The 22,865-nt window shown below is 48.9% G+C and overlaps 1 protein-coding gene across 1 annotated transcript in view; it reads left to right on the top strand.

Annotated features, from left to right (window-relative positions):
- STK40 (serine/threonine kinase 40) overlaps positions 1-22,814 on the top strand; it is a 35,903-nt gene extending 13,089 nt beyond the window's left edge. Inside the window, exons 3-12 of the mRNA XM_019547888.1 lie at positions 889-1,008; positions 2,015-2,100; positions 2,642-2,785; positions 5,811-6,038; positions 8,977-9,029; positions 15,954-16,069; positions 18,275-18,419; positions 18,805-18,924; positions 19,605-19,689; positions 20,762-22,814. Of these exons, the coding sequence (XP_019403433.1) occupies positions 897-1,008; positions 2,015-2,100; positions 2,642-2,785; positions 5,811-6,038; positions 8,977-9,029; positions 15,954-16,069; positions 18,275-18,419; positions 18,805-18,924; positions 19,605-19,689; positions 20,762-20,980 (1,308 nt within the window). The 5' untranslated portion in view covers positions 889-896 and the 3' untranslated portion in view covers positions 20,981-22,814. The remainder of the gene's footprint in view (positions 1-888; positions 1,009-2,014; positions 2,101-2,641; positions 2,786-5,810; positions 6,039-8,976; positions 9,030-15,953; positions 16,070-18,274; positions 18,420-18,804; positions 18,925-19,604; positions 19,690-20,761) is intronic.
- The last annotated feature ends 51 nt before the right edge of the window (positions 22,815-22,865 follow it).

Below are 22,865 nucleotides of genomic sequence, written 5' to 3'. Positions count from 1 at the left end.
GCTCAGAGTTGTTAAGTGTCTCAGTTCGTTTAGTTAGTAGGAAACCAGCACTTCCTGCACAGGGAAGTGCAAAAAAGGTCATGATTATTATTATTTATTCTTTTTTAAAATATAGGGCTGAAATTTCCTGTGTTTTGGCTTGATCCTGCTGCATAGACACAAGAAGGGGATAAAGGAATTTGTCATAAAATGAACAGATTACAAAGGGGTGGGGGGGATGGCTTATTTTTGGTAAATTGTAAAGAAACATGTTTATACTTTACAAATGAGATGAACTAACTGATAATCCTCAGGTAATTCCTGTGCCCTCCCTCTGCCTCTCTCCATTTTTAGGAAAGCTGGGAAGGTACTGATTTGTGATTGTGAACAATTAAAGGCATTAGTCCTCAGACTGCTGAGAATTGTATGTCTTTGTCCTCCTGAGGAGTTGGCTTTGGCAGTTGAAACTGAAATCCTTTACTGTGAACAGACCTCCAGGGCTCCACGGCCTGAGCTCACAGACTTATGGGTAATGAAAGAGTAGAGGCCCATTCTTCTGAAGCATTTTTAGAACCTGTCCATTCATAGGCTTATTTGGTTGTAAAACAAACCTTCATTATTTTGATTCTTCCCCGCTACATCTGTTAGAAACTAATTTTCTAGGAACACTGTGCTGTGTATAACAAGGCTCACTTGTACCTTCTAGAAATGCACAAAGCCTATAGCCCTCAATTAATCCAGGAGTAAATGAGCCATAGCTTTTTGTCAGTAGGAACTGCCTTCCACTACGTGAGTAGGTGGAGGCACAGATGCATCATCAAGTAAAAGACTTCCAGCACAAGATAGGGGGTTAGCATAAGGAAACCAGCCTGGTTACTCATCGACGTGTGATCTTCCCTTTCTTTCAAGAGCTGAGGATGAAGCGGCGAGCATCAGACAGAGGAGCTGGGGAAACATCTGCTAAGGCAAAAGCTCTTTGTGCTGGGATTTCTGGAAATAATGCCAAGAGAGCAGGCCCTTTCATCCTAGGTAAGTACAGGGGCTTTTGTGGTCATATGCACTAGTTTTTGGGGACGTTAACAGTGGCAAAGTTTCTGGAAAACAGAGCCCAGAAAAGGGACAAGACAGAATCTTATCAAAATCTTCAAACATGTTGATCCAAAAGAGCAATCCTTGGAGCTGCTGTCTTGAGGAGATCCCAGGGTATTTTTAATGCAGGTTTAGCAAAGTTGGCATGTGTGTTATGGAGACAGCCACAAACCTCTGATTGATTGATTTATTCTTCCCCCTTGAATATCTAAATTGTGCTTTATAGCAGATCCTGGGGGGTAGGTGTGGTAGGGTCCTTTAGAAATCCTTGGGCTGTGTGTTCAAGGCTACTTTACACTGAACATGCTTTAAATCAGTATGCACACATTTTATTAAGACAGTGGCGGTTCTGTCCGGGGCACAGAACCTGCAAACATTGTCTAAGCACTTGGACACTGCTTGATTGCTAGAACACTGCATTACTCTGGTCACTACCTCCAAGTTCCCCTGTATGAAAATGGGGATGGTTGGATACTAGAAGTGGACTGATGTATCTGGAGGAACAAAATGGGTGGCTGCTTCTGTGCATTGAATAGATTTATGGAGCCATGCCTACAGCACTGGCAGTTTAGGATCAGATTCCAGCCATGGTTATTCCTTACTGTGGCAGATGCTAACAGATGTAAGCGCTGTATGGCTCAGGCATGCAGAAAGACCTATTTAAAAGAAATAGCTGTACAATGTGCAGTGTTTTGCCAAAGGTCGTTCCTGTGAACAAATGAGCCATTGTCCAAAGAGGCTTCAAAATTCAGGGTCCTTTGTTTTCTTAAGATCAGTGCAGTTTCTGGGGAAAAAAAGACTGCACAGTGTAGACATTCATACCCTGGTGAAAAAAGGAACTTGATTTAAACTAATGTAAACTGCATGACAGCTGAATATTGACATAACACTGCATTAGTCATCACTTTTTAAAGGCAAACAAGTCTGTTCTGCTTTGTGCTGTCAGGTCCACGTTTAGGTAACTCCCCAGTGCCAAGTATTGTTCAGTGTTTGGCAAGAAAAGATGGGACAGATGACTTCTATCAACTGAAGGTAAGGGAAATGCATAACGGGAAGATCTGAGGAGGCATTTTAACTCCCTGCTCCTTGAAATGAGCTGCCAACGTGTGGGGATGTTTCTGTAGTCAGAAGCTGTGCGCACTAGGGAAAAGCCTGCTAAAATTTCCCACCAGCGGTTCATCTCTACCAGCTGCACTGGTGTGGCTCTGAGGTGACTCTACCTCTGCTGCCACTCCCACCTAATTAGAAGATACTGTATTTAAACCACCAGTTGCTTCTTGGAGATCTATCTTCACAGTTGCCATTGGAACTGAAATGGTGGTGGCAGGAAGGGATAACGGCTGGGGTTACTTTGCAAATAGTAACCCAAGTATTTCCTGTGAGCTAATTGTATACGTGCCACATCACTCTGCACAGATGTTAGCTCAGGTTTGTGACAAGTACATAAACGCTAGAGGAAATGCATTCCACTGTTAAACACGCATGTAAATAGTTACACAGTGCAATAGTGGCTCAGGATTTGGGGTCACTCTGGTTTTCCTGAGACGAACGTGGATTTTTTCCTTTCTTGTAGATCCTCACGTTGGAGGAGAGGGGTGACAAAGGAATTGAAACCCAGGAGGAACGACAGGGCAAGATGCTGCTGCACACGGAGTACTCTCTCCTTTCCCTTCTCCACAATCAGGAAGGAGTGGTTCATCACCACGGGCTCTTTCAGGTACAGTAATCCACCTTGCAGGTTCTCTGAGGATATGGGCATGCTGCTGCCCTAAGTTGCTCTGCCGTGCAGTGCTGACCTTGTTCTCATGCATAAGGAATTACTGGTATGCAAGCCATGTTTAATCAGTCCTGCTGAAAGCAAACAAGACTTGCAGAGGCTATTGCATGTTATCCATGATGAAATGTGTCTTGTCACTTGTGAAATGTGAAAAGACTGTGTGGCAGGATGTGGGCCTAGGTAACAAGCACTTGTTATCCTCAAGCTGCTTAGCATTAGGTAGCTTCAAGTACAAGAGCAGGAGCGTGGGTCTGAAGTGACCCTCCTACATGTATCAGGTAGTAGAAGTAACTCGAGCATGTCCTGAATCTGGCAGGGGACGGGGGAACTGCCCCCTGCTAGGCGCTGCTTCCACAGAGCAGTTTCTGCCAATTATCAGAGAGCCCTTCTGGAGCTGAACCTCTGCTTTCCCGTTTCTGTAATTGGTCTGGCACGGAGGTGGGAGATGCAGAGAGCTTACCAGCTGCTTTTCTAGCATGTTAAAATGAATTTGTGAATGTGCTATTTAGTGATTTTAAATACCCTTAAGTTGAATGAGTTTCAAGGTTCTTAACACCTTGAAATCGATAAGTCGTTTACTGAATCTGTGACAAGCTAATAAGGGTTGTAAACTATGATGCAAGTAATTGTTCACTTGCTGAGTGTTGTGTGTTTGTCAACAACTTCTTTCGGTGAGGTCCTTTCTGTTATATCTAAAATAAACTTATAAGAGGCCTGGAAAACATGATTTGTGAGGAAAGACTGTAAGAACTGGGATTATTTAGCCTGGAGAAGGGAAGACTGAGAGGGGAATTTGAAGGCTGTTATCTAGTAGATGAAGACGGTCTGTTCTTTGTGGCTGCAGGGGACAGAACGAGGAGCAGTGGTCTTAAATGGCAGCAAGGGAAATTCGCACTGCAAATTATATAAGAACATAAAAAGTGCAACACTGGGTCAGACCAATGGTCCATCTCGCCCAGCATCTCATCTCCAAGAACAACAGGAGTGGGTATTTGGCTCACTGAACCAGATGGATCTAAAGTGATCTCTCCCCTATTCATTACCCTGCTTGACATCTGTCATTATTGGGGTAGAGATGGTAGAGAAACATCTCCAACTGTAATGTTCAAAAGCCTTTAGTAGGCCTTTAGTAGATCTTTGTCGTGCATCCACAAGTGCATCTCAAGCGGGGCCAAGGAGGTGATCCTCCCCCTCTGTGCAACACTGGTCAGGCCACAGCTGGAGTACTGCGTCCAGTTCTGTGCGCCCCACTTCAGGAGGGATGTGGACAACATTGAGAGGGTCCAGAGGAGGGCCACCCACATGATCCAGGGACAACAGGGCAGACCCTACAGTGAGAGACTGCGGGACCCGAACCTGTTCAGCCTTCGCAAGAGAAAGTTGAGGGGGGACCTGGTGACCGTCTATAAACTCACTAGGGGGGACCAGAAGGGTTTGGGAGAGACCTTGTTTCCCCTAGCACCACCCTCCCCTTCCCCCCGGCATAATAAGGAATAACAGCCGCAAGTTGTTGGAGAGTAGGTTTAGATTAGACATCCATAAGAACTACTTCACAGTCAGGGCGGCTAGGATCTGGAACCAACTTCTAAGGGAAGTGGTGCTGGCTCCTACCCTGGGGGTCTTTAAGAGGAGGCTTGGTGTTTACCTAGCTGGGATCTTTTGAACCCAGTTTTTTTTTCTCCTGCCCAGGCAGGGGGTTGGACTTGAATATCTACAAGGTCCCTTCCGACCCTACTTCTATGATTCTATGATCTATCTGCCATGAATTAGCTTATTTCCTTTTTGAACCTGGCTCTGTTATCTGCTTCTACAGCTTCCTGTGGCAATGAATTCTATGCATTAACTATGTTTTGCATAAAAAGTGCTTTCTCTTGTTAGTTTAAAACCTGTCAGCTACTAATTTCAGCAGGTGCTCTTTAGTTCTAGTGTTTGGAGACTTGATGAACAGTGGTTCCCTGCTCGCTTTGTCCGTGTCCTTCGTGACTTTTTATTGACCTTTGTCGTATTTCCCCGCCCCCCCCAGCTCTCCTCCAGCCTTCTCCTTTCCCAGCTGAAACGTTCTAGTTGTTTTAGTCTCTTCTAGCATGACTTCCCCATGCCTGTGATCATTTTGGTTGTCCTTCTGTTTCTTTCTCTAATGCTACCATCCTTTGGTGGTGCAGAAACCAGAGCCAGATGCAGTATTCAAAACTAGATGCGACTTCCTGAGGGCCCTTCCAGCCTGACTATTCTGTGATTCTAGGAAACTTAAGCCTTGCCTTCACTGATACTTTTTCTTGTTTTCCTACCATGACTGGTACTGTTGCTAGCAAATCTTACCCGCTCTATTTGTATTATCCAGTTCACATTAATTTAGAAAAGGCATAAGCAAGTAATAAACACTTGTACATCTAACCTCTTTCCTTGGCTTCTGTCAGTAAAGATCACATCTGGTTTCTGAATGCATGCCAGTATTTTATTTAGGTTTTGGAAACCTGGACTAGCCAAGTTCATTCTTGGCACATTGAGTTTGCTATACTCAAGGCAGAAAAACTGAAGGGGTAGATGGACATATCTTTTAATCACTTTAAAATCTGCCCCGGTTACAATCGGCTGTTATGACCTAACTGAAGTCTGCAGAATCCTGTAGCAAGGAAAATTAGCTAAATCACTGTAACTATAAAATTCAATGGAAGTTAAAGTTGCAATAGTTTATCTATACTTGTATGGCTTCAGAATCATGCAGATAAAAGTTGCACTGTAACGGCTTAAATTGCTATCATTGGTTCTGTCTATACCCTAATCCTGTAGCATCTAGTCTTAAACAAGATGGGTGTGTCCCTTGTGTGACTCTTATCAGTACTTTCTTGTTCTCAAAACAGCTGTCTAAATGGCCACTGCATCATCTCATGTTCTGTACTTGGTAATACAGCTGTCCAGGTGACTTCCCTAATTTCTGTCCCTTTGCCTCCCTCTTCCACGGCAGGACCGAGCATGTGAAATCATAGAAGACCTGGAAGCCAACAGGATGGTTAGGAAAATGAAGAAGCGGATTTGTCTCGTTTTAGACTGTCTCTGTGCTCACGATTTCAGTGACAAAACCGCAGATCTGATCAACCTGCAACATTACGTCATTAAAGAGAAGAGGCTGAGCGAGCGGGAGACAGTGGTGATATTCTATGATGTAGTACGCGTGGTGGAAGCATTACACAAGGTAAGGGCTTTGTGCATCCCTGAGTGTGCTAGAAGAGTTAGCTGTCCTCCTAACTAACATCTCGAGCTTCATAACACTTCATCCTACAATCAAAAAGAAGGTGATGACTGTGGAATGTCTAAACTGTCTTCCAGTGACATTCCTTTGCACACATTGAGCTCTGGGTAAGTCTGTGTGCTGCAAACTGTAGCAGAGCATCTCTTCTCCCCTGTGACTTATGGAGGAGTGCGTGTTAGTTGTTTGGGCAGAAGGCAGCTGAATTAAATGCAGATCAGGTGAAGAGCAATACTGTTAACCTTTCTGGGCTTGCAGCTTATCAAATCCAGGAAATGCTCCAAAGTGTTTTGTGTGGAACAATACAGATCATAAAGAACAGGAATGTTGATTGCAATAAGAAAAACCCTGTGTTTGCAACAAGTTTGAGATCACAAAACAGCAGAATCTGTTTTTAGAACAGTAATTTTCAGTTCACTTGAATTGTACCCTATAAAAAGGGACAACCAGCTTCTCATACCAGAGCTTTGTCCATGAGCTAATAAGCTCATGTGCAAAGACATTTTTCAGCTTATTGAGAGGCCTTACTGAGGCTGGAAAGCCTGAAGCTCAAACTTACCAGTAGAGTCAAAAGGGACCTTGTAGATCATCAAGTCTGACCCCCTGTCCTGGGCAGGAGAGAAACTGGGCTTAAATGACACCAGCCAGGTAGACGTCAAGCCTTCTTTTAAAGACCCCCAGGGCAGAAGCCAGCACCACTTCCCTTGGAAGTTGGTTCCAGATCCTAGCCGCCCTGACTGTGAAGTAGTGCCTTTGAATGTGTAGTCTAAACCTACTCTCTAACAGCTTGTGGCCGTTACTCCGGGGGGTGCCAGGGGGAACAAGGTGTCTCCCAAACCCTGCTGGTCCCCCCCCCAGTGAATTTATAGACGGCCACGAGGTCCCCTCTCAGCCTTCTCTTGCGAAGGCTGAACAGGTTAAGGTCCCATAGCCTCTCTTCGTAGGGTCTGCCCTGCTGTCCCCGGATCATGTGGGTGGCCCTCCTCTGGACCCTCTCCATGCTGTCCACATCCTTCCTGAAGTGCGGTGCCCAAAACTGAACACAGTACTCCAGCTGTGGCCTGACCAGTGCCGCATAGAGGGGGAGGATCACCTCCTTGGCCCTGCTTGAGATGCATCTGTGGATGCACAACAAGGTACTACTGACCATAACCTCACATTGTTGGCCCATGTTCATCTTGGAGTCGATAATGACTCCAAGATCTCTTTCTGCCACCGTGCTTTCAAGAAGGGAGTTTTACGGCTTATAACTGTGCTGCTGGTTCCTACTGCCCAAGTGCAGCACCCTGCACTTGTCAGTATTGAAACCCATCCTGTTTTCGTTAGCCCACCCCTGTAATGTGTCCAGGTGCTGCTGTAATCTGTCCTTCCCTACTAGTGTGCCCACCTCGCCCCAAATCTTGGTATCGTCAGCAAATTTAAACAGGCTGCTTTTCTCCATCATCCAAGTCACTAATAAAGAAATTGAACGGTGCGGGCCCAAGGACCAAGCCCTGAGGGACTCCACTGCCCACTTCCTTCCAGCTCGAAAAAGACCTGTCCACCACTACCCTCCGAGTACGACCCTTCAGCCAATTTGCAATTCACCTGACTGTGTAGGCATCAGTGCCACAGTCTCCTAGTTTTTTAATGAGAATGGGGTGGGAGACAGTGTCATAAGCCTTGCTGAAGTCCAGAAAGACTACGTCCACCGTGACACCGGCATCCAAGGATAATGTGACCTGATCATAGAAGGCAATCAGGTTGGTCTGACAGGACCTGCTCCTAATGAAACGGTGCTGTTTGCCCTTGAGCATCATCCCTGCTGCTGGCCCATCACAGATGCATTCCTTGATAATCTTCTCAAAGAGTTTCCCCAGGATTGAAGTAAGACTAATGGGCCTATAGTTGCCCAGGTCCTCCCTCATCCCTTTTTTAAAGATGGCTTTCTTCCAGTCATGTGGCACCTGGCCAGAGCACCACGAGTGCTCGTAAAGCTGTGCCAGGGGCCTCTCAGTAACCCCTGCCAATTCCCTCTCCACTCTGGGGTGGAGATTATCTGGACCTGCTGATCTGAACATTTCCAGCCCCTCCAGAAGTGCTCTAACCCGGTCCTCCCTGACCTTAGGCCTGGTGGAGTTTCTCCCGAGTCTGTGTGGAATCTTGGTCAGGGAGTCCTGGTCCCTCCACGAGAAAATGTAGGTGAAGAATTTGTTAAAGAGGTCTGCTTTCTCCTCTGGTGCAACCACCAGATTGCCAAGCATATCCTGCAGGGACCCCAGATTACCCGATGCCGCCTTCATTCTCCCTATGAGAGAATGAAGAAGGCACTGAGTAATGTGAGTAAGGAGTGTTTATAGACCATGTGGCTTTTAACCTGCACATGAGAATAGAATAATTGGAGTGGAGAAAGTTTACTACTGATGGTGTGTGTCATGCTCTATCAATTTGGAGGTTCTGGGGTGTCCCACAGCTCGTTCGATTCAGGACCCTGCACTCCAGACTGTTAGGATTGCTGGTATGATTCTGACAAGCCTTTGTTCTTTGCTATGGATCCCAAAAATGACTGAAAACTTCAGGTGGCCTTACCAGTATTTGCTGAAACTCACATAACTATTTGAATCTAAATCCATCTCCATCTGCAGATACTGCTCCCATCTGTGGGTTTCTTGTGTGGTCGTATTGCTCTCCTAGCTTCGCTTGGAACACGTATCAAATTAACAGACCTTGCAGGGAAAGCCTGGGGGGAGGTGGTATGGTTGCTAATGTTTTTCTAATTTCTGTCCTCATCAGTGTACTCTTATATTTACTTAATGCTTATGTCTTCTGAGTACTGAACAATCTTGAGCTCATCAGACATGTTTGTGTTCGCATTGACTGATCTAAAATGGAATATATTTTGCAGAAAAATATTGTGCACAGAGACTTGAAACTAGGGAACATGGTGCTAAACAAAAGGTAAGTGACTTTCTTGAGCCTGTATTTAGGGTGCTTGTGTAAAGATTCAATCAAATTTCCTTTCCCTTAGACAGATGCTTTTGGCATCACACAAGTGACAGTCACTGAATTCACCCAGGAGTAGCTGTTCCCAGGAGGGAGTAGCAAATGCAGTTGAGCATGGTCCCTTGTCAAAATCCTGTTCTTATGGGTTTCCAGAAATAAACTAAGCCCAGGTGATCCAATGTGCCCAGGTACTTCTGCTGCCCATACACAGCTGTTGGAGTGCGTTCTTGCAGCCAGACTCCTGGGCTATGTGCAATGCTGCTATAGCACAGCTAATGGCAAACAGCAGTGTCAGCTTACTGTTTTGTCACAAGCTGAGATCTGAGAGAGAGAACCCCATGGAAGCGTGTTTGTCCCACACCCAACTCAAGCATTCCTGCAGGTACCTGCATAGCTGCTGTGTCTTGGGACTCCCTAGTCACCATCGCAAAGCCAACTGCAGGGCACTGAGTAAACCCTCCCATTGCCCCTCCCCCCCCCCCACTCCTACAGGGTTGTGTGGTGGAATCGCCTGATTCTTGCTCTCTGGACCTGGGCTCTGGCTGCAGCCCTCTGACATGATTTGCTTCAGCAGATCTAAGCCCCTCCAGTGCCTGCTGCTCTGTTTCTGTAGGGGCAGTGGCTTGGGTGTTCAGCCTTCTTGAGGGAAGTAGGAGAAGAAATGTGTTTAAGAGAAAACAATATTAAAACAACAAACCACTCTGTGCACATGCCTGTCTCCTAAGATGAAGTTCCCTGGGGTGCAGGGAAGACCCTGGTGCTTTCACATTTCTGCCACTCGCCCGGAACCTGTGTGTCTGTTCTCACTACAAACAGCTCTTCCCCACCCCACCCAAAGAAAGGCTTTTAAACTGGTGTGTGTCCTTTGATCTTCTAGCTACCAGCACTGGCAGAGCCCTGGTCTGGGAATATGTCCTTGCCCTGTAATGCTCCCCCTCCCCACGTTTACTAGGAAGTTCTTCATCTGCAGTTATGGTGTTTCCTTGCCTTTCCCCACAGCCCCTATTAAGCTAGAACTATCATTGGTCATGCAAGATATCTTGTAACCCAGCGCACAGCAGTTCCACCCACTGACCAGGTTGTATGCAGTGTCAATAGTATTACACCTTGCTTATACAGCTGCTGATCCATTGCAGTCACGCCCCATGACAGTGCCTCAGAGCAGAGTTTATAGAGGGGAAGCAATGGCATTTGAAACCAAGTGGTGACCAAATTTCATTTCCTAATTGTAGATGGAGTTGAGCCAGAAATTTCTTACTGTCCATTACCTTGGCCAGGGGTGTTACCAGTGGCACAGTACTGTAGATGACCTTTCTGTTTCTGGTGTTAATGCCTCACATTCACATACCTTGAGCATACTGCCACTCAGGCTAAGGGATCAGATTCTGAAGCTTCCCCAGGAAATTCAGCAGAAGTTTCATGCTCTGCTAGGTGAGGAAGGATTATTTTCTCACTTTCTCAAATGCAGGATAGCTCTTGTGGATGGCCTGTCACTGTGCTGTAGAGTAGATCAGAGTAGATTATCATAATGGTTCTTGCAGGCCTCAAAGTTACAAGTCTGTAAAAGTCTTCTAGCAAAGGCAGCATAGCAAACAACTTCCTTTCTGCTGGTTGGCGAGTGGCAGGAGGATATACTGGAGAATGGTTCTTCTTAGTAGGACCTTGGGAAGAATGGAACAGAAATGAGCTCTAGTTGTGAGTGGCATTGTCTTAGGGGGTTTCTGATTTTACTAAAACAATAAGTGAACATAAGAGCTGGGACATGCTCAGAGCACCTTTGTGTTTGCAAGTGTTTGGATATCTGCATGCTAAACTGCAACACTCATGGAAGAATCCCTGTTCTGTGATTCAGACCAGCGTAACTGTAAGCTCTGCTCATCCTCACAGGTGAATACAGATTTCCTTTACAGTAGGGCATAAGAAGCTCGGTGCTGCTTTAACACAAGATCCACCTGCAGCACAGAGTACCTCCAGACCTGGCTCTTAGTTTTCATAAATACCCAGCTTCATTAACAAAACATGCTCTGTTTTACAGTTGGGCAGGTTTTTGGTAGTCACTGAGACCTGAAAACTCACTTCTGCCTCTTGCTGCACCTGAGGACTACCTTATCATTTGAATGTATAAAGCAGACTTGTGCTCTTTAACAAGCAGTTCTAGGAATGACATGCACTGAACCTGCACACTTCAGCTGTTGTGCGCTCTTGGCATTTAGGTCAGTGTGGATATCGTAATGACTGTCCTTGCCTGGATGTGATTCACAATTAAAATGTGGTCAGTACAGTGACGTGTCTCTATGTGTAGGGAGCAAGAACCACTAAATAACCTGTAGGCTGCTCCTGTCCTTATTGTAGTCATGCTTCTTGCCATTGTCACTCTGGTCAGCCAGACTGAGGTCCTTCCAAGTGATCCTTCAAGAAACCATTGTTCCGGTACTTCAGGAACCCACCTCCAGATAGCTGGCTTCAAGCTCCCCTCCCTGTGACCTAGACATCGGTTGCTGTTCCCCATTTTATCTTGCTGCACAGAGGCAAGGCCTGTTTTTGTTCCATTCTTTCTCTGAAGCTACCAACTTCAGGCTGCTGCTGCTTGCCTGATATCTTGGAGTTGCTTAAACGCCTGGGACCTGACCCTGCACTTAGCCCCATCTGGGCTGCCAGTCAGGGGTTGGAAGGTAGAAAAGACCTTGCAGTTAACACTTCTGATAACCAACTGCAACCAGGCTTCCAGTTTCTCTTCTATGAAGAGAAAAGCTGGATCCCTTCTTGCAGTGTGCATTGGACACAGGGCAGACTCTCTGGTCGTCGTATTGTTAGCGAAATGACAATGGGGAACCACTTTCCCAGAGCATCAGGGCACACAGCCCCACTGTCCCCAGGAGAAAGTTCCTAGAAAAGGAAAAAACACATGGCATCAGCCAAAAGGTCATAGCTGAACCATGACTCATACAAAGCAAACGGTGCTGACGCAAATCTCATTTTACCACCCCCCCACCCCCATTCCTTTTGAATGGGAATGATTGCCTTGATGGGATGCAGCTGTCATTTCTCTCCAGTCAGACTGGAGAAGCTGGTCACCAGTGATACAGCAGTGGATAGAAAATGGAAAAATATTCTGAGGGAAATGGAGGCTTTCCAATTTATCCTGGAGGACAGTCAGACCTGCTGCCTGCCCTCAGCCTATTTATTGTCTGAAGCAGAGTAAACTTAGCTGGAGCTTTTAAACTGAGTGGATCTAACAGGAGCTGAATACCTGAGCATGTGTGCAGTGAGCTTCTGCCTGTGCTCACATATACTTTACAGTGACTGTGTGAGACTTGCAGTGGGTGAACCTCTGGGTGCCTCGCTGTGTTCCTCTCATGTGGCCTTCCAGCTGTGGGTGTCAAATGATTCCCTGCCTTTCCTTAGAACTTCCTGAGTGTTTGGCCATCTGGGCCTTCTTCTCCACCTCTTGAAGTACAGTGGTAGCAACTTTATTCAGCTTTAGACTCCCAATTGCTCTTGGGTTTTGGTTTGGAAATAACAACAGTTGCATCTCAGCTTGTACACAGTCTAACCTCACATCCTGGAGTTTTTCATGTGCCAGTACTCCAGAACACTTGGTATCTTGGGGCCTGTGCAGTCAACATAGGACACTGTCCTGTGGATTATCAGAGTAAAGTGCTTTAACAAGTAGTCGGAATGACATGCACTGCACCTGCACACTTTGGCTGTTTTGCACTCTTGGCCTTTTGGTCAGCCTGGGTTTCATAATGACTGTCCTTACCTGGAGGTGACTCACTCTATGATGATTTGGAGCTGTCGGGTTTTCTTGCGTTGTAATAGTGTCTGATGCCCTTTTATTTTCAAGACACCCAATGAGATATTTTCCAAGCATTTTCAGCTTTGTTTCCTGTTTGTACAGCTGATTTCATTGATGTGAAACACTGACTTAACAGTTCCATAAACTCACTTTGTAATGAACTTCCAAACCAGAGGATAATATTGTTGAATATGGACAAGTTGGACTCCTGCTTCCATCCAAAAATAAGTAATCATGGTTATTTTTTAGTGGGCTATTAACATACATCTTTAGTGATAGCAAGAGATGGTGCATTGCCATCTTGACATAGAGTGGGACACTTTACACATGAAACTATCTTTCAGGCTTCTCTGCCATTTTCAAGTCTCTCATCTTGGAGGTTGTGGCTTTAGAATGAAAGCATCAGCATTCCTTTGGTGGTTGGACCCCTTTACCCCGTTTTGTGTATACACTGGGATGTGGACAGGAACCATGTGACTCCATGGCTTTACCAAAGCTGTCTGTGGAACCTAGAAGAGCAAAGTCCAGTGTTTTACAACTGAGCTGTGTCGAGCATCACTGCTCATGTACTTAAATTCCCTTCATGCTAAATGAACTCCCGGTGCTGCAATCTCTACTGTAATTACTAAGAAAATCAAATCACTGACAGTCAATACTGTGTAACAGCTTGTAGTAAAATATTTACTAATCTAAATATAGCCTTTCTATCTGGTTCTCTTCGTCAGTGCTGAAAATATTTTCCTTGTTCCCATTAGTTGAATTAATACAAGTTCTAACATATTGACTTATTCATGATGGAAATTAGTTCACTGTAAGTTACTTTACAGACAAGCTGGAAAGCACAGTTCCTTCCCTGAATAATTAACTAGTTATAAGCCATGGGGAAAGGTTACAACCTAACAGCACGTGGTAGCAGTGGGATGTGCATGCGTTTTGTCATCACTTGGGACCTCACTGGCTTGGGCAGGTCTTTCCTGAATAGTCAGACTGCCAAGTTGGTTGCTCAGCTCCATCTCGGGAAGGCAGTCTATTGTATCCACTAGAATCGGCTTATAGGAGAGTTCAGAGACCTCTCAGAGTGGTCTTGGCAAGCGAGTGAAATTGGTTGACACGTTATCCTGCTTGCTTTTCTGTGGCATAAATGTCCTTTCAAAGCCTGTGGATATGCTGGTCTCAAATGCAGTTCCTTGTTTGTGCTGAAGCTGCAGCAGTGTTTACCTGCAGCATCCTGGATTGTTGTCAGTGTCCTAGAGGAATTTATCTTGTTTGCTTAGGTTTTTGCCAGTCTGTTAAGGGGCTGAAGGGTGTGAGAGATGGAGAGAAGCTGTGGGAATGTAAAGTCTTAACTCGACTCCAGTGATCCTATAACACTGGCTCCCAGGAGAAAGCATCTGCTTGGGAGTACCTGTCCACAGTGACCCCAGTGCCTCCTGGAAGGCAAAAAGAGGCTTTTGCTCTCAAGAGTGGGTTTTCTGTTTCTGCTGCAACCATTGATGGCTTTCAGAGATTCCCATGTTGGCTTGGAGTGTTTAATGCTCACATCTGGCAGAGGAGAAACATTTGTTGAACTCTGGCTTAGGATCAGGGTCCTGCCTAGTGGGAAGAGAAGTAGACAGAAGGAGTTGCAGTATTTGCCTCCTGCTCCAGGCAAAAGATGGAATGGAGCATCAGACTGTTAGTCATGGCTGTGCAAGGGCCGGCCCCTCAATAGCCCACAAAGAAAGGCATTTGGCAGCACACCAGCCTTCAGATGCACAACACTGCTTGGGCCAACACATGGCTAGTTTGTGCTCTGCTAAAACAGTGAGTTTTAAAAGCAACAAAACATTCAGCTGTGGTGAGAGAGAAGTTTGCTGTATCCTCTAAAGCTGTGAATCACTGGAAAGGATGGGAGGTATTTCTGAATAGACTCATGGGGAGGACCAGTGGCTTGGGGCTGATCAGATGTGCTCTTCCTGTGCCTGACATGCTGGTGCAAAATCTCTGTTCCTCTGCTGACTGGAGGAATGCAATGGGCTTCCTGCTCTTCGTCCCCCCCCCCCCCCCCCAAGCATTTAAACTGCATGTGTCACGTTCCTGGCAGAATGAAAACAGGGAAGGTACCACCCCCCAGAACACGTGCATGCTCTAAAACCGTGTCTAGCTCAGTCCTCCTCAAAAGAAGTGCAGCAACTGGGTTCTGTGATTTACAGATTAGATCATTTTCAAGTGACTAAATAAAACGAGACAACCCTGAGCACTTCTGCATGGGTCTGAACACTGCGTTGCTTAGTTGTTTCTCTTCTTTCCCAGCATGTCTCTTGATGCTCTGCTCTTCACATCCCTTAACAGCAGAGGCTTGTGGGAGCTGCTCAAATACATCTTACTTTCTTTAAAAATCATCATGGCTTTTCCAACCAACACTTGGTTTTGTTTGACTCATCTCAGTTTAAAAACACTTTCCAAGGCAGAAGATGATATAATCTTCCTGGCAGTGGCTTTGGGCTCTGTCCTCTAAGTTGTATGTTAAGATTTTTATATTCAGTTGATTATTGCAAGCTTAACATAGAGGTGATTAATTTCCCATGTGAAAGCAGTCAGAGCAGGCAGTCCTGTAGGAAATAGCGGTATTTTCATGTGAAAAAAGCACATATCCGCAGTTCGCAATTCCTTTTACCACGAAATACATAAGTGCAGGGTTTCTTTCTGGGTAATTGATTCAACTGTGTCCATACCTCACATATCCACAGAGTCTGGCAGCAAGTCTGTGCCATGAAAGAGTGTTGCAGCAGAGTGCTGGTAAACAGAAAGGACTGGGGAGTGGGGGGCATGTTGAGAGAAGCAGAGAGAATTACTTCTCAAACGAGAGCGTTGCGACTTCCTCAGGGTCATAAGGCTTTGGAGACTTTAAATGCCAGCACAGGGTCCCCCTACCTTGTAAACGATGAACCGCAAGTCACGTTAGCACTTTGGGATTTCACCTCCCCTGGTAGGCAGGGTTACAGCTTCTGCTGCTCAGCAGCACAGTGTTCCTGGAGAGCAGCACAAAGCTGGCTCCAGGCCTGCCTCCCTGCTCACTAATGCATTGTAATCCTCCACAGGACTCACCGGATAACCATAACTAACTTCTGTCTTGGAAAGCACCTCGTGAGTGAAGACGACCTGCTGAAAGATCAGCGAGGGAGCCCAGCCTACATCAGCCCAGACGTGCTCAGTGGTAGGCAGCCCCTTCTCTCCTGGTGGGAGCTCATAGCCCTGTCCCACCTTTAGCATTCTGTAATATTTGTTGCATGTTCTCACTACTAGGCAGCACTCCCTTCTGGTGAGAAGCCTTTGAAGTCCCCTAGTGCCCTGATGTACGATTGAGTCTGTTTTTCCAGCAGGGAGGGAATTGGGCAAGGAGAGATCACTTTTAGCATTTGTCTCCAGTCAAAAGCTAATTTGGAATAAGGCAGGGAAATGAAGCAGCTTTTGGGGCTGTTCTTCAGTAACTCCCTTGGTCATCTCTTGTGCTCTCCCTCTCTCAATTCTTTTCCACTGGAGGTCTCCGTGGCTTAACAGGCTATATACCTACCCCGGGGCCAAAGTGGCCACAGGCTCAGACCCTGCACCAGATTCAGGACTGGAGTCTGGGCAGCCCTTGCCCCATGCTGACTTGCAGACATGGTCACAAGCAAGGTGTTCATTGAGTTTCTGGGAGACTGATTCTAGTACATAGAAGCTGCCCTCTGTCTGCCTTCTGCCTTGCTAATGTGCCTGTGTGAGGGGGAGCTAAAAAAGGAAGCCACAATGAATCAGTGTTGTAAGTTTCACTGGAAGGAGCTATCTTCTAGATGGCATGAATCTTGGGCTCACAGAACATGACTTCCAGAGGAGTAGGGGGGAGGAAGTGGTGGAGGTGCTACGCTGAGCTGTGCGCAGCAGAGCATGAGTGCAAATGCAGCAGGCTGTAGCAAGGACTCTCCTGTGAGTCACAGGAAGTCTTTTTCTTCATCCCAGGTTGTGGTGCAGTGAAAGGTGTAAAGTGCCAGTCCCACAGTGGGTCCTGTAGTGGGCCAGTGCTGCAGCGTGAGGCTTCCCAGCATGCCTGGGCACAGGGGAGGGGTCCCTGAGCACTGGGCCATGCATGTCGCATCAGACTCCAGCAGTCGTGTGTTTCTGATAGCATCTGAAGGCTGAGTCACGGCATCTTGACAAGGTTGTATCGGAGCCAGATGCAGGAAGCCTGGAGCTTGCCTTCTCACGTGGAGGCTATGGAGAGGAGGGGGTGTAAGCTGACTGCCTACAGATTGCTGCTCAAATGGAATTTTTTTTTGTCAGGGCTTCCTTCCCTGTCCCCCATGCCTCTCACTTCAAATACTAACAGAGCCAGGATGGCAGGGCCCTCAGAAGGTCACATCTAGCCCAGCCCCCTGCTTAAGGCAGGATCCTTGCTGCCCAAACCATGCCAGTCTTAGGCTCATGCTCCTCAGTCTGATTCACGATTACAAGCTACCACGTTCCTCCCTGCTTTTTGGCCTTGTGTAGCAGGAAGCCTTTTCAATCTCTGACATCTACAAGTGCTTTGCCTTATGCTCCTGTAAGCACCACTGAAATGCAACTGCTTCGGGGGGCAGACACTGACCAGTGAGCACTTAGGGACAGAGGGGAAACCTCTCGGGCATCTGCAGCATTGGATTTAAAGGAGACAGGACCTGAGAGAGAAACCACCGGGCTGAGTCTTGCTAGGCATTGGTTCCCAAATCAGGGCCGTGGAGGGTCCTCAGTAGTGTCGCGAAGGTTCTGCACACACATGCGCACTCACATTCATGTGCATGGCCCAGGGTTGGGACCACTGTGCACAAAGGGGACAATGGTGGCTCCCCCATCCCCAGGCCGCTGCTACACTCCCAGCACCCCCTGCAGTCCTAGGTTGGGAGGTCCTATTGGTGGCCAATTTAGGATTGCAGCAAAAAAGGTTGGAAACCAGTACACTACATACCTGTGTCCAGAAGAATGAGGGCTGAGGGAGTGCCCCCAGGATGGGAAGCTGCAGGGCTGGGGCACAGACACAGGCCAGGCTCTGAGCTCCATGGAAAGCACCTGGTGTCTGGTCACAGGAGCCTGCACATCACTTATCTCGAGACCCTGTTGTAAATAGTTCTTTCCACCACAGGGAAGCAGGCTGACTTCCTGAACCCCCAGCCCCAAACTGCACTTCCACACAGAGTATACCCTTTTGTCAAGGGCCTTTGTGAAGGCAGCTCTCTGATGCAGGATGTGGGCTGTTACACATGCTGCTTTAATGGCAGACTGGCTCTAATGCTAGTTCTGATGCTCATGCTTGCTGTTGGAGGCTGGTCTACATGTGATTCTGTGTTCCTTCTCTTGAGTGCTGCCAAGGGCAAAGGCCCCATGTGACGGCTGTCCCCTTCCTCTGCAGGTAGGCCATACCGCGGGAAACCCAGTGACATGTGGGCCTTGGGCGTGGTGCTGTTCACCATGCTGTACGGCCAGTTCCCCTTCTATGACAGCATACCTCAAGAGCTCTTCCGCAAGATCAAGGCCGCCGAGTACACCATCCCTGAGTGAGTCTCCCACCCCTGCCCTTGCCCTCGGGTCTAGCTCCTCAATGTCAGGTGGGTGGGAGGGCCTCAGCCCAGTGCAGAGCCAGAGCCCAGCAGGCACAGCTCTCCAAGGCGCGAGAGTGGAGCTGAGGCGCCTCATCCAGCATGAGCCCGGTCCTGACCCGTCTGCCTCCGTTCCCCTGCCACAGGAATAGGGAACACATTGGTGGGTGGAGCGATGCCTGCTGCTCAGCTCTGACCAGTCAGAGCAGTTGCATGCCCCCAGCGTCCAACCCATCCCTGTCCCTGCTTGGCCCCACAGCACCCTTGCTATACATCCATGTTCGCCTTGGCTACGTACCCCTGGTTCCCTTCCTCCCAGCCTCATGGTGGTTTTTCCTGACAGAGATGGGCGAGTTTCCGAAAACACGGTGTGCTTGATCCGGAAGCTGCTGGTCCTAGACCCACAGCAGCGCCTGACTGCCTCTGAGGTGCTGGAGTCGCTCAGCTCCATCATTGCATCCTGGTAAGTGCTCCTAGGTCACCAGAGGGACTCTGCATGCCTCCATGGTCAGCGACATCTCCCACATGAAAGAGGAACACGTTGCCACAGAGATGACAGCTCCCCAGGTCCAGCTCAGTGAAACCAGGCATGAAACCTGGAGGGGGAGAGCTTGGATCTAGAGCAGACTGGGGAGGGTGGTAGGAGTGAGATTGAAGGTGCCTCTTCAGGGATTGCAGAGCCACAGTCCAAATGGGCCCACCCCTCACCCAGCCCAATGGCGCTGCCCATTCCAGCAGATGTTTGTGCCAAGTAGGCACTGGCTGTCCAGCGCTGTGACCCCAGCATCTGAGGCCAAGGGCTCCCAAGCTGGATGCAGTTATGCCCTGCCTGAGTCAGCCGTCAGGCTTGATGACTTCTGGAGCGGTGGCTATTTTCACTTGTACCTAGGCCAAACTACGAATCCCACATCCTGTTTAGAGCTCTGGGCGCTGGTAACACAACTTCCTTCAAGTCAGAACAACAGTTAGCTGTGGGTTTGGAGCAGCCCATCAGAGGCGCAGGCAGGGCTGCACCTATGCGCTGCAGTGCCCCAGATGCACCTGGCAAGCTAATTATGCATTGCCTCCACTGCCATTGCACGGCAGCTGGGCCGAGCCCTGCACAAGTTCTGTCCTGCATTGCTCATGCTCTGTCTCCCCCAGGCAGTCCATGTCCTCACTCAGTGGCCCTCTGCAAGTGGTGCCTGACATTGATGACCAGGTGGCCAACCCAGAGAACCCCCAGGAGGTAAGGATGCCGTGGCAGGGGGAGGAAGGGAGTGGGAGTGGTGTCCCACATCCTCACAAGTGAGTGGGGAGCTGTTGAGAGCAGGCCTATGCCCAGCAGCTCTTCCAAAGGCCCACGCAAATCTGCCTCAGGGCTAGGGCCTTCCTCTTGTACTGCTGCTGCTCCACTGCAGCTCCTGCCTTCTCCTGTCCCTCCGCTGCGCCCACAGCATCTGTGCTAACAAGGGCTGGGGGAGGCATGAGCTGGGCAGCTGCTGAGAACCTATATTCTGTGTGGAAGTGCAGTTCAGGGCTGAGGGTTCAGGAAGTCAGCCTGGTGGAAAGAACTATTTACAACAGGGTCTCGAGATGAGTGATGTGCAGGCTCTTGTGACCAGACACCAGGTGCCTTCCATGGAGCTCAGAGCCTGGCCTGTGTCTGTGCCCCAGCCCTGCAGCTTTCCATCCTGGGGGCACTCCCTCAGCCCTCATTCTTCTAAGCGCTTGCAGGTGCAACAACAGCGCTGTGTGCAGCCCCGTCCAGGGAGCAGCCAGCTTGGGGGCACGTTCAGGTGGCCTTGCGGCTTTCCTGGTTCTTCAACTGAGCTTGTTTCCTGGAGGGAGCGGGAGCATGGGCGGCGGGGCAACAGGGCGGCAGTATCTCAAGGATCACCTGCCAAGTGCATAAACTTCCTGTTTGCTGTGAGCAGGGAGCCCAAGTGCCTGCCTGCCCCTGGGCTGCTTGCCCACACGAGCCAGGCCTCTTCCCAGCGTGTGGGAAGCAGCACTGACCACTTACTCAAGCTTCTCAGTGGGCTTGGAAAAAGCATCAGTCAGCCTGAAGCCACCAAAGAGCCATCTTGCAGGTAACCAGCTGCAAGTGTCACTGGCTTCTTTTGATACAGATGGCTCCCATCTGCCAGCTGCAAGTCTGGGACTGTCTGCAGTGGTGAGTGCCTCCCCTTGTGGTCACCCTGCTCCAGTGCTGAGCAAGTCCTGCAGCAGGCTGAGGCCAGTGAGGGTGTTCAGGGGTCAGGCTGTGAGCATGTGTGGCCAGCGCCAACTGGCTCTGACTGGGTCTGTCCTGGCTGCAGGTGAAGGTGACAGAGGAGTGCTCACAGTACGAGTTTGAGAACTACATGAGGCAGCAGCTGCTCCTGGCAGAGGAGAAGAACACACTGCATGAGGGCAAGAGCTTCTTGCAGAAGCGGCAGTTTGGGAACATCCCGCCCGTGCGGCGCCTGGGACATGATGCCCAGCCCATGAACCCTCTGGACGCAGCCATCCTGGCCCAGAGATACCTGCGGAAGTAGCAGCCCTGTGCCCACAGCACAACGCACCATCCTGCAGTCTGCCTCTCGCCTCATCTGCCACAGCTCGACAGCAATACCTGTGTCCCCTGGGAGAGAGCAATGTAGCAGTTCCTCCAAGCTCTACAAAGGGACACACACTCGCTCTGTCAGAGGGAGAAGACTCTGAACAAGCTGGTTTTGGAAGCAGCAGACTCTCAGTGTCTTCTGGAACCCTTGTTTTTAAATCCAAGCCTCGATGACTAATTGCTTTTGATCATGACTTTTTAATCTACCTCTCTTGTCTTTGTAACCACGCTGTCCTCCGGATCGAGCAGCAGCTCTGGGGAAAGGAGATGATGATCGAGGGTGAAGGCGGCTTGCTGGCGCACGCGCTGTGGTGAGCTGCGTAGCGTAACCGGGAGAGTGGCTGATTGCATTTGCTCCATATGGTTTGAATAAGCTTAATTTTTATCTGGGTTTCATGGAAGTAGTAACTTCTTGAAACCTCCCACTCCCCCTCCTCTGCATCCAATCTTTGTTCTGTTTTTAACATCCCACTGGTCTGAACATTCTTGGTCTGTAGGGTCCTGGTCACAGTGCCACAGGGTCTGAAACAAGCTGCGTGCAGATATTTAACAGCCATGTTTCCTTGGTCAGCTAAGGATGAAGCTTGTTTTCTCGTCAGAGGAACCTAGTGAGACGAGACCAGCCGTTGCAGCCATGGCCCAAGCTCTCATCTGCGTTGCGTGGAGTCTGGCAGAGCTCCTTTAGGCCCTCCCTGGCTGGTTCCCCTGTGCATACCTTCACCGATTTTTCTTTTAGCTTCAGAATATATGATTTAATCTATTTTTTTCAGTAGCTTATCTGAGGTGCAGTTTTGTTTTTTTTTGGTTTTTTTTTTGCATTAATTCTGAGTTAGTTTTCACACTTCATTGTGGTACAGATCTAATATATGAGTTACAATGTGAACAAGTTCCCCAGAATACTCTGTTTTGACCCAGCACAAGAGGCCTCTTTGTCAGCCAGTGCATCCTGCCCTCTGGGTCTAGCAGGAGAACTTGGCAGCCTGCATGCACCTGGGCCCCTGGAGCCAGGGTGGAGGGGTGTCCCTAGTGCCACATGTGGGCCCTGGACCATGGTGAGAATAGGGTACACTGTTTCTGAGCCTCGTTTTGTGAACTGGATGCCTGTCTTGCCAGATAAACTGTTCTCACTATGGGGCCGGGCTAAGGCCCTGGCCTCTCCCAGAAGCATGTTCCTTCCCGCAGCTGGCACCCCAGACCTGACTGCGCCATGTTGCCCTCCCCAGTAATAGCCTGATCAGCGTAAAGGCAGTGCTCTGACACAGCCGGCTTCCGTGGTGGTGGGAGTGCGGCCAGGCCACGCTGGAGCAATGGCATGGGCAGAGGCTGGCGCGCTCTGCACTGGGGTGCAGCAGCTGGGCTGCCTCCAGGAGAGGCTTCTTGTGAGCCCTGGGGCTGGGCCTGTTTCTCCAGTCCCTGTCCCGGGGGCCTGGCACCCACTGCCTCTGCAGGGCTCTAGCCTCTGCCTTCCTGTGGCACAGCAGCCCGTGTCCTTGCAGTCAGTGGCCTGTTGTACCTGGCCACTGGCTGGAGTCCTGCTGCTTTAGAGCTGCCAGGGCAGGGGCCTGCGAACACTAAGGGGGAGCCAGGTGGATGGGCTGAGAAGTCCTGTTCGCCTTATTTATTGTTGTGGGGAGGGTGGGGGTGTGGAGCTGGGGCTGCCCCCCCCCCTTGAAGCAATACTGCGGCGCTCGGGCTGGGGCCAGGAGGGCCCCTTTGTGTAAAGACCTATTTTTGTATGGGCGAGCGCAATAAACACTTCCCTCCCTGCAGTGCCTGCCTCTCTGTCGGGGTTGGGGGCTCTGCCTTGGGGTGAGGGGATT

Source organism: Crocodylus porosus, unplaced genomic scaffold (assembly GCF_001723895.1).
Source record: "Crocodylus porosus isolate Cpor-Errol unplaced genomic scaffold, CroPor_comp1, whole genome shotgun sequence".
Classification (NCBI taxonomy): Eukaryota; Metazoa; Chordata; order Crocodylia; family Crocodylidae; genus Crocodylus; species Crocodylus porosus.
Note: the sequence above shows the minus strand (reverse complement) of the source record. Positions and strands in the feature narration are given on the sequence as shown.